Source organism: Aristolochia californica, unplaced genomic scaffold (genome assembly GCF_029961685.1).
Source record: "Aristolochia californica isolate CCGP_79_NKW_82.1479 unplaced genomic scaffold, dmAriCali1.0.hap1 SCAF_10, whole genome shotgun sequence".
In the NCBI taxonomy this organism is placed as follows: domain Eukaryota; kingdom Viridiplantae; phylum Streptophyta; class Magnoliopsida; order Piperales; family Aristolochiaceae; genus Aristolochia; species Aristolochia californica.
The window spans coordinates 34812485-34830523 of NW_027181771.1; the positions used below are offsets into that span (position 1 = coordinate 34812485).

General features: G+C 38.2%; 2 protein-coding genes and 1 non-coding gene across 6 annotated transcripts; 1 reads left to right on the forward strand and 2 right to left on the reverse strand.

Moving 5' to 3' along the window:
* Positions 1-587: 587 nt before the first annotated feature.
* LOC137943268 (U1 spliceosomal RNA) lies at positions 588-747 on the forward strand. Its single transcript, XR_011110610.1, has one exon. It is a non-coding gene; the product is annotated as a U1 spliceosomal RNA (small nuclear RNA).
* Positions 748-2022: 1275 nt separating this feature from the next.
* On the reverse strand, positions 2023-8331 carry LOC137938382 (uncharacterized). 4 transcript variants are annotated; one of them, XR_011109874.1, is made up of 16 exons: positions 8297-8331; positions 7742-7965; positions 7564-7626; positions 7364-7419; positions 6959-7042; positions 6773-6846; positions 6593-6675; positions 6360-6466; positions 6089-6231; positions 5519-5566; positions 4903-4955; positions 3488-3572; positions 3246-3312; positions 3004-3114; positions 2267-2489; positions 2023-2177 (listed from the first exon to the last, which is right to left on the reverse strand). XR_011109874.1 is itself a non-coding variant. In XM_068783353.1 (16 exons), the coding sequence occupies exons 1-16, from the start codon at positions 8318-8320 to the stop codon at positions 2486-2488; spliced, it is 1248 nt and encodes a 415-aa protein (XP_068639454.1). In that variant the 5' UTR covers positions 8321-8331; the 3' UTR covers positions 2408-2485. The 4 variants fall into 4 exon arrangements, 2 of the variants coding, with proteins under 2 accessions (XP_068639452.1, XP_068639454.1); XM_068783353.1 differs by lacking the exon at positions 2023-2177 and adding an exon at positions 2574-2595 and having other exon boundaries at positions 2408-2489; XR_011109875.1 differs by lacking the exon at positions 8297-8331 and having other exon boundaries at positions 7742-8142.
* A 163-nt stretch (positions 8332-8494) lies between these two features.
* LOC137938344 (G-type lectin S-receptor-like serine/threonine-protein kinase At1g11300) lies at positions 8495-11880 on the reverse strand. The gene is made up of 7 exons (XM_068783324.1): positions 10472-11880; positions 10270-10380; positions 9963-10174; positions 9670-9880; positions 9310-9547; positions 8874-9024; positions 8495-8791 (listed from the first exon to the last, which is right to left on the reverse strand). The coding sequence occupies exons 1-7, from the start codon at positions 11790-11792 to the stop codon at positions 8495-8497; spliced, it is 2541 nt and encodes an 846-aa protein (XP_068639425.1). The 5' UTR covers positions 11793-11880.
* Positions 11881-18039: the final 6159 nt, after the last annotated feature.

The following is an 18039-nucleotide window of genomic DNA, read 5'->3' on the forward strand; positions in this document are numbered from 1 at the left end:
GATGAGAATCCTCCAGAGATTGGTGCCCGGTGGAACGAAGATGGACACTGTAACTATGCTTGATGAAGCTCCGCTACGTCAAGTTCTTGAAGAAGACGGTGCAGGAGCTACAATCTAATCACGGCTCCAATCTGCTTCAGGTTGGACAAGAAATCGCTGTGCCGCCCGTCGGAGTTACTCAAGGAGCGTCGAGTACTTGCACGGAGCGAAAAGCAGGTAGCGCAGGGTCAAGGAATGTCTTGTGCGACTGCTCCATGGAAGAGCTTCATCAAGACGAAGCAGCATTGAGATAACTTGCTTGTGAGTTCCATGGATTTGGTTCTGTACAAAGAGAATTAAACGATGAGTACGATTATCAGTTTGTTTTGGTTGCTTACAAATGGACATGGAATAAAAATCCTTATTCAATTAAATATTCAGGAAATTTTACCCATTTATAGTAAAAACTGTTAAGAGCGGGTGAAACTTACTATTGACTACAGTGCGGGTGGAGAAGACGGGTGTGTATTTTAGTCCCACATCGAAACTTGACAAAAGAGAGCCGGTCAAAAATGGTTATAAATAGTGAGGAAGACTAATTAAGTTTCATACTTACCTGGACGGGGTCAATCGGTGATCATGAAGGCCGATGGCCTAGGGCAGCTGCTTCCATTGCACTTTGGAGGAGAGCTGTCTTACCATCTCCCCAAGTGGGAGAGTGGACGTCAAAATTTGTGATAGGGGGGTACGCGTTCGCGCGGCCCCCACTAATTATAATGTTAAATTTTTCTCCTTGCCTCTTCCCATTGGTTCCCACTAGGTGTCGTTTTATCTAACTGTGTCAGGGTGACACCGTCTCTCCCGAGGAAGGAAAAAGCCTTGACACCGCCTTTTTCGGGAGAATGCACCTTGTGGATGCGAGAAAGGTCTTTGCCGGGGTCGAAAGTGACGATGACTGTCATGATAAACGGTGTCCCAAGCACTGCAGTCTGAGATTTTTTTTTCCTTAGGGGGTGTTAGCTCCCTGCTGTTATCTCTTGAACAGTCTGTGGTCACTTTGTCCAATGCAGCCTCAATTTCAACCGATGCAGGGCCGATCAAGTGTTTGCAAATTCACTTGCTGCAACTCTTATCGACGTTATTCAACGAGTGGAAGTTCAAGTAATAAGCAGATGCTGCATCCACGTATTCTTTCTTTGGTATTTCAGATTCTAACGGAACAAAAATATTTGTTAATGAAAAAAGAAAAAAACAACATGATTTGGACCTTTAGCAGAATGCAGAACAGATTCTATAGGAGTCTCTGTTCTCACTTCTCATTCCCAGGTGACAAATCTTCTGATGGGTTGTCTCATTCTGTTATATACAAATGAAGAACATTTAAAAGGCCGTCATGATTTTAAGGACGACTGTCTTCTTATATTTTGCTTGGAAGGCCTTGTCTGTAGAGGAAACATCTGGCCTGCATGTGCCTTATCTTACTATCAAGTACTTGAAGCTGGAGATGGGAGGGATAGTCCCTTGCTGAAGAGCTGCTGTAAGCGTGGGACACCTCAAAACAGTGCAGGCATTCCAAGTACTGGGAAATTCAACCACTAGAGACAGCGAATATAGCAAACTGGATCTCATTGGGATGAATGAGAAACCTATGAGTTTGATGAAATCTTTGCTTGCAAAATCTGTGGTACTTTTTTTTGAAGTGGTTATCATTACTAAGATATCCGAGACTGATAACTTCAATTTTGTGAAAGAACTTGCACAGAGACCCTAGTCTTCCAAGAGCCTCGCAGCTTGCTGAGGTATCATTCTTCATCTGCTGTCTCTTAGTTTAGAAAGCTGTAATGTATTGATTCGAGGAGTGCAAATGATCTGCTTCTTCTCATTATTGAAATCAAGCGTATTGTTTGATTAAAAACTGTTTTTATTAACCGATTATGTGAATGTTGCAAGAGATAATATCCAGTTTCACTCACAATCAACAGTCAAACTATTGAGAATTCGTCTGATTCAGTTGCTCAAAGCAATTACAGTCAGACGGTAGTATTGGAAATAAACATGTTCCTCCTATCTGTGTAAATAGATGTTCCCAAATTCCAGTTTCTCTTGCAAAAGTCATTCATGCCCCACAACCCAGCAAAATGAAATTTTACAAGGGCATACATAGCCGTGCTGCTTCAGCCCAAGGATTGTCCACAATGCTGTCGAAAAATACATGAAATAAATAACATCTTAAAGACTATCTAAGCGCTGTAGAAATACATAATCAAAAAGTAAAGAAAACACTCACCACCCAATCATAAAAAAAAAGTTTGTAGGAGGAGCAGCAAGAAGCATCGGGATCTAGATATTAAGCGAGGCTGTGATAAGTACAAAGAAGGACATGTTCGCAAAGGAACTAAACCAAAATCAATGTGTCTCTGTTCCGGTTGTTGATTCTTCATAGTCCAAGACAGCAGGGTTCTCCCCAAAGGTACCAGAGAATTCCCAAACTGAAGCACAATTTTCATCACCTAAATATCACAGAAATGGAATATTTGATCAATAGAACAAAGATCAATGTTTCTGGTACTTAAAAAAGAGTGAATTGGTCTCACACATAAGAATATCCACCGTCTCCTGCACAAAAGTTCAGTCACCAAAAATCACCAAAACATAATATAGCCATATAAGTATTTATTAGAATAACGTTTTGCCTTTCTCATAAGAAAAATTAAGGTTCTAAACAGAAAAATATAATGATGGAGGATATGGCTGGACTGTACCAGTCTAATCTTTGTTCCACTTTTGTATACTTACTATTAGGCTATTACGCTATTTTCTTCTAGCAGTGTAAACTTTTCATACATCATTTTGCAGTTTTTGGTCTTCTGATATCTCTTATACTTTTTTTTCTACCAATTAAATGCATCCTTTCACTGGTTTCTGGTTACAAAATTCCAAATGAAAATTGGAAACAGGAAAGAGCAGACAGTAGTGCAGGCATTAGGAGCACGAGAATCGATTAGTTGCAAAACATGAGGGTACCTCTAAAGATCAAATCTTCATCACAACATTCTGGCAGCACAAATCTTCGATGTCCAGATGCTGTAGCAGCTAATGGACGATGTGGATGAAAACAGAAACTATTAACAGAATCTACAATAGTACCCAAGAAGATGAAAGAGGAGGATCATCAATTAGAATACTACAAACAAAGGTAAAACCACGCAAGTAACTTAGAAGGTAATAACAAGAAGAAAAAAAAACAAAAGAAAACATTTCAATACCAAATGCAGCTTGAAAACTTGACACCCACTGTCCTGTCTGAAGGTCATAAATATGAACCTTGCCATCCTGCCAGCACACATATCCAATGTGTTGTCATCAATCTTGCTTGGTTAACAATAAGCAGAGATACAGAATATATAAAAATGGCTTTCACGAAAAAAAAGGATGCATAAAAACACATGAAGACCTCAAATAAAGCAACTTTAAAGAGGTAAACAGAGATAAAATGTAAGATCTGCACCTGTCCACCTGTACCCAGATGCCTGCCACATGGTTCAATGTCAAATAATACTCGTTGGTTTGTTTGCTCAGTTGATCTGTATAGCCTAAGGGTATGAACCACTTAAAAAAGTTCAGGCACTTCAAAGCTATTCAAATCATCCAACATACTTCAGCTTGAAAAGAGCCGCAAAATTAAGGGAATCCACAAACATGTTTTACAAAACAATGCAAGAAAAACTCTAAGGAAGCCACATATTTTGTAGGCAATACACCCTCTTGTTTGGAAGCTAGAGAGGTCACCTTATGGTTTAAACATGTATGGTCAGAGAATTGATCAACATTTACGCAATTTAGTAGTGGGTAAAGTTCTCGTCTAACAAAATGATTGGAGCATTCCACTTCAGAGAACTTGTGTTTCCACTGCAGAGTATGAAACATGCAAAAAGGAATACTAACTTAAATTTCACCTAAGCTGAATCCGGGGGCAAACCCCCATCCTCCCTTAAAATAAAAAAAATAAAAAAATAAAAAAAAAGGTGGAGACCAGTCCTGAAATAGTGCAAACCATCATAGCTTTGACCCCTTCCTTCATGATTGCATCCAACACCATCTCAACAGGGCTAAAGAAAATTCACCTTCTTTTTCATTACTTGAGAAATATCACAAACAACATTTTTTAATTGCTGACACGTATTACATATTCAGGTACCTGATACTGAAGCCATTATATTACTGCACATACTGAAGCCTAAGACAACCTTATGACTTGTACTTGCATAAAGATGGTTTCGTTTGAAAATTTTCCTCAAAAGAAGAGAGGTATGGTGAACTGGAGGGCCTATTAGAAGAAACAGATCATATATTACATATTCATAAGTCTTAGACGTCTAAAAGCTCACTTTTAAGACTTAAAACCCCAAAAGTTAGGTTTTCCCAACCTTGAACCTAGAACTACAGTGTTGTTTTTCATTGTTTCATTACACTAATAAGGTTTCATGGTCAACTTGTAAGGCCAAGTCCTTGGCTCATTTAGGCAATCAGAATAACCGCCAAACAAAATATAATGGACTTGGAAACAATGAAACTGCTCACTCTTTCAAAAGCTTCGTATGTATTTTGTGAACCAGCCAAGGTTGGTCACTGCTAGGAACATGAAAGAAAGGAATCCGGCTCTGTTTTCATTCCTTTGCATGATATATGAACACTCAATAATTTTGAAAATGTATACTGATGAATGATACACTTAAACAGATAAAACATTCCACTACAAAAGCTTGTAAGCTATCTCAACATCATAAGTTACAGCCAGGATAACATTAAATAAGCCACCAAAGAGTTTTAAATGGATAGAAGCTTAACACTTTTGAGTAAGCTTTTAACCATCTGGAATCCAAAAGTATGTTCACCAAAATAAAACCAGTGGTGAGTACTTACTTATATACTATTTGAACAGTATTGCGGATGTCCCAGCACAATATATAGGGATCCTTCAAGGGATACCAAAAGGAGAGCATAAGTAATCAATAGCATGATATATAGATTATGCAAGTAGCTAGATAAATAGATAGACCATGCAGAGAGAGAGAGAGAGAGTGAAAACAATCGCCTAATTAAAGGATAGAAGTGCCAAATCAGAAATAACCACTTTTCATTATAGTTTTTTTTTTGTTACTTTCTTAAAAAGTTTATTATGGAGAAAATCAATCAATAGTACAATTAAAGTAATCTAAGATCCTACAAAAGAATACAAGGATACTTCTTGTTCAGATGTGGGACCTAAAGCATAAATAATATAAATGTATAACCTGGCACCAAATTTTTTATCAAGTGCTGAAGTATCACATCTATAATATTCAGCATATATTGAAGCACTTACTGGCAATTAATCAGTTACTTATCTGACTAGTCCGATAATTGAGACGCAACAAAAACCAGGGCAGCATGGAGGGGCATAAAACTATATGATATGAATGATTTACATATTTGAAAACATAGGCTGATAAATTTGATGCAACATATACAGATCAATGAGGAGCATAATGACTTATACCTTTCTTCCTCCTGTATATAAATAGTTTCCGTCTTTCGAGAACAGAACCTGTACATGTGACAATTTTCATGAGAAGTTTAATCAAACATACCATCATAAATGTCAGCAGAACACAAGGAAGATGAGGGCATTTGTGATGTTGCAAGCATCTGTTAGCAACACATGTATGCCCATCCTACATTTAGCCTAAACAAAGCTACCTTTTGAAGGAACCCTTCCTGAATAAGCTACAATCGAACTAACAGTTCAGCTTCTTCAAGATCCACTCAGTCTGTCCATATGAATGGCTAATGTAAAATGAAGAAATTGTACACATCCCTCCATAAAAGTTGATCCTTAAGGGGTTAGGGACAGGGTGATCAGATTAAAATGACAATACATCATCTCAGATTTTTGACAGGGCAAGACGTCTCAAAAATCTGACACGCCCACCCTTGGAAAGGACAGAAACACAGCCTATGGCACAATGGAGCCTTCATATGGTAGTTCTATCTTAAATGGGCCTTATATATAGGTCAAAAACAGCAAAATTTTCATTACCCATTAGAACTGCAACTTGCTTTGACTTACATGAGTGACACCACCAGTTTGTCCATGTAGAACATATAAAAGTTCCATATTAGCCTCAGAGTATATTGCAGTTGTCTGATCATAAGAACCTGTGGCGAGCACCCCACTGTGAGTGGGACAAAAGGAAATAGCAGACACAATGCCTGGAAAAAATAGACATGCATGTTGCCTTAGGATTAAGTACTCTGGATGAGAAGAAAGAAACACAATTCCATAATTTTCATCATCAAAGGAAAGCTGAAAACAAAATAACCCCTTCACAAGTAAACACCTGATTGTCCTTCTTTATTTCCTTGAAGGGTTGAGTGCTGCTCAAAATCTCGACCAGGTCGATGGACATCAAACACTCTAAGAGATTTATTATATCCAGCATAGAGCCTGTCAAATAGTACACAAGTAATCATAAAAGAGAGGAGAAATCAATATGCGTATAGAGAAAACAAAAGATTTTGTTTATCACAAGAAATCTGAAAAAACGAAGCAATTGAAGTAAACTCTGCATACTTAGTCCCAGAAGGATTAAAAGAAACTGAAAATGCAGCAGTTATTTCATCCATCGCATCATAAGCCCGATAAGAGCAGCGCAGCTGTGATTGTTATACCAAGGATTCATCAAGAAGGATATATAAACAGATTCAGAAGGAGCACAATCAACAGAAGTAGCTTTTGACACATGTAACGGACCTCACCAGAAATGGCATCCCAGAGATGGATAGGATGGTCACGTGTGGTACTTGCAAAGACACAGGTAGTTGGGTCTGAAACAAAGCAAATATGCAATCAACCCAAAATAATTTTAAAGTTTGGTTCCAAACCTCGGAACAAAGAAACATAAATGGTAAAGTGCGGATATTGAGAGAGCAGAGACACCTGAAGCAGACATATATGGGTACCAGCAGTAGTCGTACACAGATTCACCCTCATTTACAGTAAGACTTGAAAGATAAGAATCCGCTGTTAACCAAAAAAAGAAGATTGTCTTAAACCGAGATATTAACCTAGCAATCTTCCTGGACGAGGTAAAGTATTTCCCTGATGACAATATCCACCTTCAATTCTTTGACATAATTAAAAAGAGGGAAAAAGTCTTCAAATAGCGTGAATAGAGTGACTTCCTTTTCTAAAATTTTGTTCAAGAGCATGTCCAAAAAGGCCTCTGTGGACTTCAATTTAGTTCAATATTCAGCAAACTCTACGCAAGGGACCATTCATAGTAAAATGAAAGCTAATATAACCACCACTCCGTTAATACACGATTTAAGTCTAATACCATACCTCCATCATCGGTAAAGCCATTAGCGTCATCCTGAGAGCCACCACTAGAATGCGGTCTGATCAAATCAACATTAAAAATATTAAAAGAAATCAAGAAATATGCAGTTTTATTTAAATTCGTACCTTTGTCTCGGCCTCTTGATTAAGCATGAAGAGAGGCTCAATTGAAGGAAAAAATCAAGAATGTCCAAAACACTCACAAGTCAAAGAAACGAAGTGTATTATCCTCAGAACTAGTAAGGAAGCAGGAGCCATCCGGAGACCTTTCAAAAAAAGAAGAAAAAAGGGACGCCAGTGAAGCACGGTAGCCGAAATTTTGAAGCCCAAAAATAAAGCAATAGACAGAAGGAAAGAATGGATAGGAAACTCAGGAACTACCATTTCAACCCTTTAAGGAAATTATTAGGATTTGAGCCGCCGCGAAACTGGTGACAAAAATGATAAAGCTTCTGCGGAGGGACATCGAAACGAAGCTGAGGCCAAGAGAAATCATCGGTTCTGCTAGCAAACTCGTTGCTTTCAGTGTCCGGATTTGAGAGCGTTTCTTGCGCTTCTACCTGTTCCCTCATGTCGACTGAAGCAAGGAAGTACCTTTGGGCGACCTGCCGCCAAAAATATTTAATCACCAGCCTCTAGGGAAATTTCCAAAGAAAATGGAAGAATAGTTAAAAAAAAAACTGCTATTTAAAGAAACAAAAAGCTCTCTTCCATGGAAAATACTTTAAAATCATATTCTGATTTTTTAATTTCTGTTTATCTAAGAGCTTTTTTCTGTGAACAACTACCTTAATTTAGTAATAAAGAAAATAATTTTTATTTTTTAATATTATTTTTTATTTATGAAAATTTTGTTTTTCATTATGGTCCATACTACATAGACTGAATTCTTGGTTATACTCAGATTTCTACTATTTCAAATGTGAGAACAATTACACTGAATTTTATTTCCAACATCATCTCTCCATTTCATGTCATGAACATCAAACATGAACCTATTACAAAAAAAGAAGAAGAATGAGGGAAGAAATCAAATTTAAGCCATTAAATATAAATTTATAAGCTGTGGTAGAAATCGGACTACAGCGGAATCTTTTTTATCTTTCTAGGGGCTGCTGAACTGAGCTCTGTTTTCTATCTTCCTTCCACGTCTGTAACAGTGACAATGTTTGAGGAGCAGTTATCAGAAGTAGAGCGTCCCGCAGGAATGATCCCCAACGAAAATGCAGGCTGTTTTGGAGAAAGATCAATGGCAGCTTCATTGCCCAGCATGAAGAGTATGCTAGACATGGTTGGCCTGTCAGCAGCGCGGTCTTGAACACACAAAAGTCCCACATGGATACATCTCATCACTTCCGTAGCGGAATCCGGGCAACCAATTGTTTGATCCAGGAGCTCCAGTCCCTGGCCTTCATTCCACAAATGCCATGCCTGAGAATAAATTCAGACTCGAGTTACAGAGGAGATTTAACTTGAAACTTCTGAAGGGAGAGAGTGGTTCTTCAAAACATACATGACCCAGAAGATGGGGAATCTTGTACTCTTTATGATAGCCAGTGTTCCTCTTGCCACTCACAATCTCCAGGAGGAGAACTCCAAAACTGAAGACATCACTCTTTTCTGAAAATTGTCCTCCAATGGCGTACTCCGGCGACATGTAACCACTTTTAGATGTTGACAAGTTAAAAAAACATATCAGTAACTTATATCAAGATTTCAGATGTTAGTTTGCAGGGAAGTTCTGATGATCAGGCAGAAGAAATTGAAGTAAGATGAGTGTGTTCTTAGGACGTCTAGCAACTAGAATAGCCTAAACAAACCACTCCCACGAATATCCGGCAGGGTGCAAGGAACTAGAACTCTGCATTCATATCAGCCCTCAGAGGAAATGGAAGTAAAAAGAAGTCAGAATTGTCAGGGTTGCTTGCTTATATATGGTAGATACCTACTATGTTCCCATGACCCTGTTAGTTCTGGCAAGAGTCTCATCCCCTCCAAAAATTCTAGCTATTCCGAAGTCAGAAATCTTTGGGTTCATCTGGTGATCCAGTAGGATATTGCTAGCCTTCAGATCTCTGTGAATGATCCTCAACCTGGAGTCACGGTGAAGATACAACAGCCCCCGAGCAATCCCTTCAATGATACGGAAACGAGTAGGCCAATCTAATTGTGCCTTTTCGGTGGGATCTGAATACAGTAATAAATCCAAGTAGTTCAAAATCTAAATTGGAAGCAGAAGATTGCAGCACTGTGCATTAGTTAGTATTGAATGGATCAAGCAAAAGATAGATATGATAAGGCAGTCTTACTGAACAGGATGACATCTAAGCTTCTATTTGTCAAGTACTCGTAGATGAGCATGGTTTCTTCTCCTTCGATGCAACAGCCCAATAGCCTAACCAGATTCCTGTGTTGCAGTTTAGATATCAAAACGACCTCATTCTTGAACTCCTCAGCTCCCTGCTTGGATGTTCTTGATAGTCTCTTCGCTGCTATCATTTGTCCATCTTGTAGTTTTCCCTGATCACCATCAAATGCACGATAGTGAGGAACTCCAGCAGGTGGGTCTCTCTCATTTGCTCATCAGCAATAGGGTATTTACCTGGTAAACTGGCCCAAAACCTCCTTCCCCGATCTTGTTCTCATTACCGAAATTGTTTGTAGCCACCGCAATTTCCTCAAAATTCAGCCATAGTAATTCAGTGCTTTTCCCTTGGTTAAGATCTTGTCTCAGATTGTTCATGTTTGCTGTGAATCTACGGTCCTCCATCCTGCTCCCTTCGCTAGTCGCCAGTTCCGTTCTCCTCTTCTTTGCTGCTTAAGACCATTTTCCAATTTCTCATAATCTTCCAATTCAGTCTGTTCAGAATCATGTTTAGCAGAATTGATACAGATAAATTTCAACTTACCCTTTCTTCTAGTAATCTGCCTCCACGCTAAGCATGTACAAGCCACACAGAAGATTGAGACGGAAACAGTAACGAGTGCAACCACGACTGATCTCACTCTTTTGTTCTCATCTGTGAATTCAACAACAATAAATTTCGACTATGATTTCTAAGTTAAAATTTTGTAAATGGAGACTGTAAATTGAAGGGAAAAAAGCCTAACCGAGTTCTGACCGATGAAGACGGATGAAAAGCTGCCCGCGAGCAGAAGGCACATACTGAATATCGATCAGCTCTCCTCCCCAGTGAAGACATCCGAGTCCGTCGAGGAACGCTTGCGCAATGCAAGAACAGTTTTTTAAACACTCGCTTTCGCACTGCTTAGCATCCCAGATCTGCAACCAGTTACCCGAATCAGGCAGTTTCACCTCTTTAATTGCGAAAAATCTGTCTCCCCCCTCTGCTGTACCGTCGGAACTCTCGCAGGACAGTGGGACTCTCCTCGTACACCCACTCGACCAATTCCCTTGCCTCCACTCTTCCGGGGACTGAGGCTGAAAACCCTTCAAACAGGTACAGATTGCCCCATGGAAATGGTTACAATTTGCGAAAGGTCCACATTTTCCATAGAAATCGCACTCCTTAGCCGGCGCAGACCAGTCGAGGTCCCAGCTTTGGCTCCGTTCATTCCAGTCGGACTTGACCACAACCCCCGATGAACCCATCTCGAAGATGGAGAGGAAGGATTCATTGATGTAGGAGAAGGAGAAATATACCATTCCTTTTTTATCTTCTGTATCAACATTTATCTCGTTAAAGTACAAGGGGTCGTTCTCCATGTTGGGTAACCCTTGGAAGAACCGCCTGTTCCATGGCCCACTCCTCCACTTTGGGACCCCTCCATCCCATACGAACAATTGCTGAGGCTTTACAGGATCCAGTCCGAAGCTCAGGTTCCCCGGCGCCGGATTATCATCACTTCTCCACGCTGAAATGACAAGCTTCCCGCCCGTTATAACGTTTCCCCCGATCTTCATATGCTGTATGAACGCCCGTGAAGGGCTGTCGAAGCTCTGCCATAAGTCTCTCCCGGAACCATCCGAGGCGACGGCTCTCAGCAAAAGATTCCCTGTGTCTAGCAGAACCGCCACCGTGGACGAATAATTTACGTCTGGCACCACCGAAATGTTTGTAGACCAAATGGTTTCCCTACGGCTACCCCGGTCGATCAATAGCAGGTTCCCGTCGTCTCCAACTGTTAGGATCCCGGAAGAATTTCTTAACGGGTTTTCTTTGTTGGCAACCCAGACGTGTTTCCGCTCGGAGGCCCTGGCGTACCAAATGCCAACATAGCGATTTGCAGAAGAATTGGGACTAAAGAAGCCCAACTCGAAGGTACGGTTGGCAGAGATAAGTGTCTCTCCTCCGTCTCCGATCGATTGGTTTAATTGTAAGAAATCTAAGGCGAAGCTGAACCGATGGAGGGAAACCAAAAGGGTGATAGTCAAAACAAGATTGAAACCTCCCATCCCCATGATCACCATGCTGAAGGCAAATATGGATTACTAGCACTCGCGATCCGATGGAAGGAAGAAGGGAACATACAAGGAAATCGTACAAGGCCATATACAAATGTCTGGTAGATATCTCCTCTCACTCTTAGTTTTACCTAGGTCCATGCTGCTGCAAAAACAGAGACTCGGACGAAAAGTAAGAGAAGGATCGAAATTCAATGATCTAGATGATGATTCATGGAGATTACTTGTAAGTTGAATAGGTTTGACGTCAGGATGTAAGCCAATGCTTGACGCAGACGAAGTTGAAATTGTAGCGCTACGACTGATTCTAGTGCCTTCTTCTTTCACTTAATTTTACTAAATTATTTATTTTTTAATAAAAATTAACAACCGTACAAGTGTGAAATATGACACATCAACATGCCACATCAGCAGTTGAAGAAAATAATGGCCATGAGCTGCCACATAATCAAACATATACATGACACATTATGAACATGTCGCATCAATAGTCCATGTCAAGATACCGTTTTTCTCCTATGATTTTTTTTATTTAGACATGAGCGATTGACCGGTCAAAATTAGATATTTTTATATTAAATTTAAAAATTGGTTATTTTTTTAATATTTATTAAAAGCCTTCTGTTGATAATAGCTCTCCGCGGAAGCTTCGTTGCGTCAAGGTCTCGTTCGATGATGTGTTCAGGTAACGGGGGTCAACAACTGCTTTCGTGGGATAGAGCAATCAGGGAATGCTTAGAAAATTTAGCTTCCAGAGTTTAGAATAAATTTTTCAACGCGTCGCCTTCCTGCCTATCGTCTGCGAGACCCAGATGATGGCTCTCTTTATTATCAACATTTGCAGAACCCATCTTCGTCTTCCTCGACGATTCTAATGATTCGTGTCCTCATGAATTTTGCAACTGCAGATCCTTCCCTCATACTCTGGTGCAGTTTTTCTCATACTCGATGATGACTCTCTTTATTATCAACATTTGCAGAACCCATCTTCATCTTCCTCGACGATTCTAATGATTCGTGTCCTCATGAATTTTGCAACTGCAGATCCTTCCCTCATACTCTGGTGCAGTTTTTCTCATACTCTACACAAACAAAACCCTCACCAATCCACCAATAAAACGATTGTTCAACATCTATGATAAAATCTTCTGCTTTAAACGAAGATGGAGTATCATAGCTGAGTCGCCTTTACTTCCCAGCTTTACTTCGTTGGTCTGAGGTAAGTATTCTAGTTCATTGCTTCTACTAACGTATGAGGTAGTTTGTCTTCAAAACAAGTTTATTGCATTTCAAACTCTGAAGAGTAGATCAGGTCACTGACTAGATCACGGCCTTGTGTCTTCAAGTCTGTGTTGGATATTAAACTTAACATTAATTGATTGGAATCAAAGGGTCACTTGTGCTGAGAATTTGAAGAGGTTATTCTTATTTAAATGGTGCAAATAATATGTCATTGAAAAACTATGCACGTTTAGGTTCCAATGAATCAAACCATTTCTGAATTGAAATTTTCTAAAAGAAGTTATTTCTAATTTACTATAATTTGTTCAAAAAAATTTGAAAAAATGTATGTATTCTTTGATTAGTGTCTTTTTGGTATGATAAGATGCATGTAGAGAATATATTTGGTTACAAGTCATTAAGTTTAGAATTATCTTTTGAGTAGTATAAATACTAATGTACTCTCAAGTTTTGAAAATGTAAACAATTGTGTTGGAAGATGGGGCTCAAATCCACACGACCAAGGAAACCCGCATATACAAGAGATGTAGAAGATGGGCTCAATGCCGATAGACGAAGGAGAATGGTAAATAAAGAGTTATCTCGTAAAGATGGCATTGGTGTAATTAGGTTAAAGTTTTTGGGGCATTATTATAATATTTTAGGATTATTAATCTATAAATTGAACTTTAGGGGGAGGTTAGGACAATCAGCCCATAACCTCTTATTCCTCCTGTTTTCTCCCAATGGGTGTATCTCTCTTTTTCTCCATGAACTAAATCCATGGAGTCCTGAAAATTAACAAATTGAATCAATAATTCATTTTATCTTTTGTCTTTCTTCTTTTATCTTTTGAGTGAGTTGTTTGCCTATTTTTGCTTCTAGCAAAGTGGTATCAAGAGTGAGGTTGAGAGAATTGAGTTCAAATGGAGCATCTTTTTTTTCTTCCCATATCCATAATTATCTAAAACCAACTATGAGTGTTGAGCTATTCGAATGAAGGTTTTCCTTGGTTTTCGAGGATTATGGGAGATCACTGAGAAATGTTTTGAAGAACTGGAAAATGAAACAACTTTGCTAACAAATGAAAAAAAAGTTTTGGAGAAAAAGAGGAAAAATGATCAATGTGTACTTATTGTTATTCAACAAGGTTGGATTATGATATGTTCGTGAAGGTTGCCAATAACACTAAATCCAAACAAGCATAGGATTTCAAAAATCTGTCATGGGAGTTAACAAAGTTAAGAAGGTATGTCTTCAAACTCTAAGGTCTGAGTGTGAATCACTTTTGATGAAGGAGAACAAATCAATCTCAGATTTTTGCACAAGTTTTGGTAGTGGTGAATCAAATGCAGAGGCTTGGAGAAAATATTGAAGATATTCATATTGCATAGAAGATTCTATGCTCCCTCAACTCAAAATTTAATCATGTGGTGGTAGCCATTGAAGAGTTTAAAGACTTGGGGATCATGTCCATTGATGAATTAAATGGGTTATTATGAGCCCATGAGGAGAGAATGAATTGAGACAAATAAGAGTAAGTTGAGCAAGCCTTGTAAGCAAAGTTATTTCTCAGATCTAAATGTGAAATCACTTCAAGAGGTGGAAGAGGTCAATGATGTGGTAAGGGTTGTGGATGTGGACGTGGTCAAGAAAGAGGAAATGATGGGCAAAACTCTATTTTTGAGAATAGAAACCAGGGTTTTTAAAGAGGTTATGGAATAAGAAGAGGAAGAGGCAACAATTGGAGAAATAATGAGGTAAAATTTGACAAATCTAAAATTGAATGTTATTCTTGTGGGAGATGTGGACGTTATTCATGGGAGTGTCAATCCAAGAAAGTAAATGAAGAGTCAAAATTGATTGAGTACAAGGAAGATGTAATGAGTTTATACTATTCCTTTTACTAAACTAAGAGCCCATCGGAGAAAATAGTACATGGTACTTTGATAATGACGCTAACAACCAAATGACAAATGATAAAAGCAAATTTTTGAAACTTATAATAATATAACGGGCCATGTACGCTTTGGCGATGATACAAAGGTGGAGATTAAAGGTAAAGGTATGGTCAAATTTGTGGAACTTGACAGTAACATTCATGTATGTTTTGGTCACGATACAAAGGTGGAGATTAAAGGCAAATGTACAGTCTTATTTAAAATAAAAGGTGTTGGTCACAAAATTCTTCATAATATTTATTAGCCTTGAAGGAAACGGTTGCAGTTGTAGCACATCACTTAGAATCTTATCTAACCGATCATCAAGCCCATTAAGAAAAGTATAGACTCTATCTTCTTGTAAGATAGAATTATAATTTGATATATCAACTCACACTCCATCGGGTTTGGTCTATGAAAATCAATTTCTCTCCATAAGTCTTGAAGATCATTGTAATATTTCTCAATAGACCCTCGCCTCATTTTAGTCACTATCTTTTTAAATCATATACTGGCGAAGCATCAATGCCATCAGAAAACGTTCTAGTAATAAAATCTCATAGCATTTTTGCAGTTGAAAATCAGATAAAATTGCTAATCAAGGATTGGTCCATCGAGTTGATTAGCTATCCCTTTGCAATTGTATTTTCGGTTCTCTGTTTCTGAAAATTGGGATTTATTGGTTGAGGTTGTAGAAAATCTCCATTAATATATCGCAATTTATCTTTTCCAGATGTACATCTCAACAATTTGGGACCACAAGGCATAATTAGTTCAGTTTAGCTTGACACCAATTTTTGGAGCAGGAGAGTCAAATCTTGGTGGAGGAATCTATGTTTGAATCATCGTCAAGTCTTCTAAGATGGATTCTACCAGTTTCCAGTCCAAGAAATGAATCAAAAGTATTCCTCTTAGATCTATTCCCTTGCCCAATAAAATATAGGAATAAAGAAAAAAAGGAAATGCTACTTAGTGGTGAGGAGGACTAAGACTTATTGTGGAAGAAAATAACAATTATGCCGAAAGAGCATTTCTGTTTCCAATCCAGATAAGTATAGCTAGTAATCATTGATGTAGATATAGTCAGTCCAACTGGGCAACTCGCTTTAGGGGGGGTTAGTCCACGATGAACTTGAAATGAAGTGAAAATTTCAATTCATCATAAATAAATTGATTCAACTTCAAATCATCCTTGGGTGTTAGTATAGACGAGTTCAAGTACACTGGAAAACAAATTCCAATGTTAGTGCCCCAAAATGAAAAATTTGATATAAACATGAGAATGAGTAACTTTTTGTAATATATTTAAATAGAACATATACCTAAATAGATAATTAACCAAAATAAGTATGGTTACTACACTTATAAGTGATTTAATGTGTAGTATTAAAATATATTAATAAACTACTTAATGAAAGACTATATAATATTATTTAATGATTACAGTTTATTATAAATTAATATAATAATTACATGTGACTAGAATAAATTATAAAAAATAAAATAAATAAAGTAAAAAATAACATAAGAGAATATAATAAATAAATAAATTATTTTTTAATAACATAAGATATATTTTAACATTAAAAATCACTAATGTAATACAATAATAAAAAATTAAATATAATAAATAAATAAATAAATATATATACTATTTTATCAATAACATAATATATATTTTTAAGTATTATTAATTAATAATATATTGCCACAAAATTTAAAACCATTGGTTTAATTAATTATAGCAATGGGATAATTAAACCAAAACAATTTATCAAATGTTTATTTTAACGATATTTTAATTATGACCATTAAATCACTAATTTAATATAGTAATTAAAAATGAATATACTAAATAAATAAATAAAATTATTTTATAAAAAAAATATGAATTATTATTTTTATGACTCTGGTTTAATTTTTCCTAACTTAGGAAAAGTTAAACCAGCTTTGTTTAATATTGACAGTTGATGGCAAATCACTAGTTGATTCATCGGATATTTTGACAAAATGAGTCGGAAGGAGTGTAGGCGATGGAGGAGAACCCGTAGCGTTACAGACGATGAGAAGATTTGACTGACGAGAATCTTCAATCCTCTCTGCCCTCGCCACTGAATCTACGAAAGCATCATTTGTCTCTGTTGTTGAATCTCCATGGCCAGTCGTGGAAAAACCTTGGGTGCCGGAGCGAAGAAGACCACTTATAGGAGTAGCAAGGCCAGTCTTCAATTTCCGGTCGGGCGTATCGCCCGTTTTCTGAAAGCCGGTAAATATGCTGAGAGAGTCGGCGCCGACGCTCAGGTCTACATGGCTGCCGTCTTGGAGTGCCTCGGTGCCGAGGTTTATGAGCTTGCGGGGAACGCTGCTAGGGATAACAAGAAGACGAGAATCGTACCAAGGCACATACAACTTGCTGTGAGGAACGATGAATAGTTGAGCAAATTGGTTTACAAGTATTTATATTATAAGATGAGGAAAGAATTTGGAAGATTACAGACTATAGCTTCTCTTTGATAACTCCTGCTACCAAAAGTAAATTCTTTTCTTCTTACAGAACACGACTTACAACCTGTTACTTAAAATGGAAGTTCAGACCAGAAGCCAGACTCGAACAGAGAGAATTCTATACTACAATCCTACTGCTGTTTTCTCTACGGCTAAGCCCACTGTAACTCAAGCTGTTTGTAACTTTCCAAAATGAGAAACAAAAACATCTTGCAGCAGTTCACATAAGTTTGGATCGGAACTACGGCCTCGTTGCCCCCTGGGGAGAAGGTGGAGCTCGCCCTGATTCCCTTAGCTCAGAAAACCACACCTTGTCCGAGAAAATATACACGGAACTCTTTGGAAGACGGAAGCGTCCCACGTCAGCTTTCCGGCCATGGCCCTTCATGGATTGCTCAGTGCCTGCTGAAGCTTTGAACCAGGCGGACTGTAGGATGACGAAGATGAAGAAGAACGCAAGCACAGGCCTGCAGGAGATCTTCATGGCGAAAGAGAGCGAGAGCTGGCTTCCTAACAGATCCATCTTTGAAGGCAATATATAGACGAAGCAGTGGGCAGCGACACCGAATTAGTTTTTCGTATAGCTG

Excerpts from the sequence above, each read along its gene's own strand:
- LOC137938344 (XM_068783324.1), bottom strand. The coding sequence starts at position 11,792 with ATGGTGATCATGGGGATGGGAGGTTTCAATCTTGTTTTGACTATCACC. Across the intron at positions 9,548-9,669 it reads CTTAGATGTCATCCTGTTCA|ATCCCACCGAAAAGGCACAA; the intron begins GTAAGACTGCCT and ends TACTGTATTCAG. Across the intron at positions 9,025-9,309 it reads AACAGGGTCATGGGAACATA|TGGTTACATGTCGCCGGAGT; the intron begins GTAGGTATCTAC and ends AACATCTAAAAG.
- LOC137938382 (XM_068783351.1), bottom strand. The coding sequence starts at position 8,320 with ATGATGTTGGAAATAAAATTCAGT. Across the intron at positions 6,847-6,958 it reads CCCATATATGTCTGCTTCAG|ACCCAACTACCTGTGTCTTT; the intron begins GTGTCTCTGCTC and ends GCTTTGTTTCAG. Across the intron at positions 6,676-6,772 it reads GGGATGCCATTTCTGGTGAG|CTGCGCTGCTCTTATCGGGC; the intron begins GTCCGTTACATG and ends TAACAATCACAG.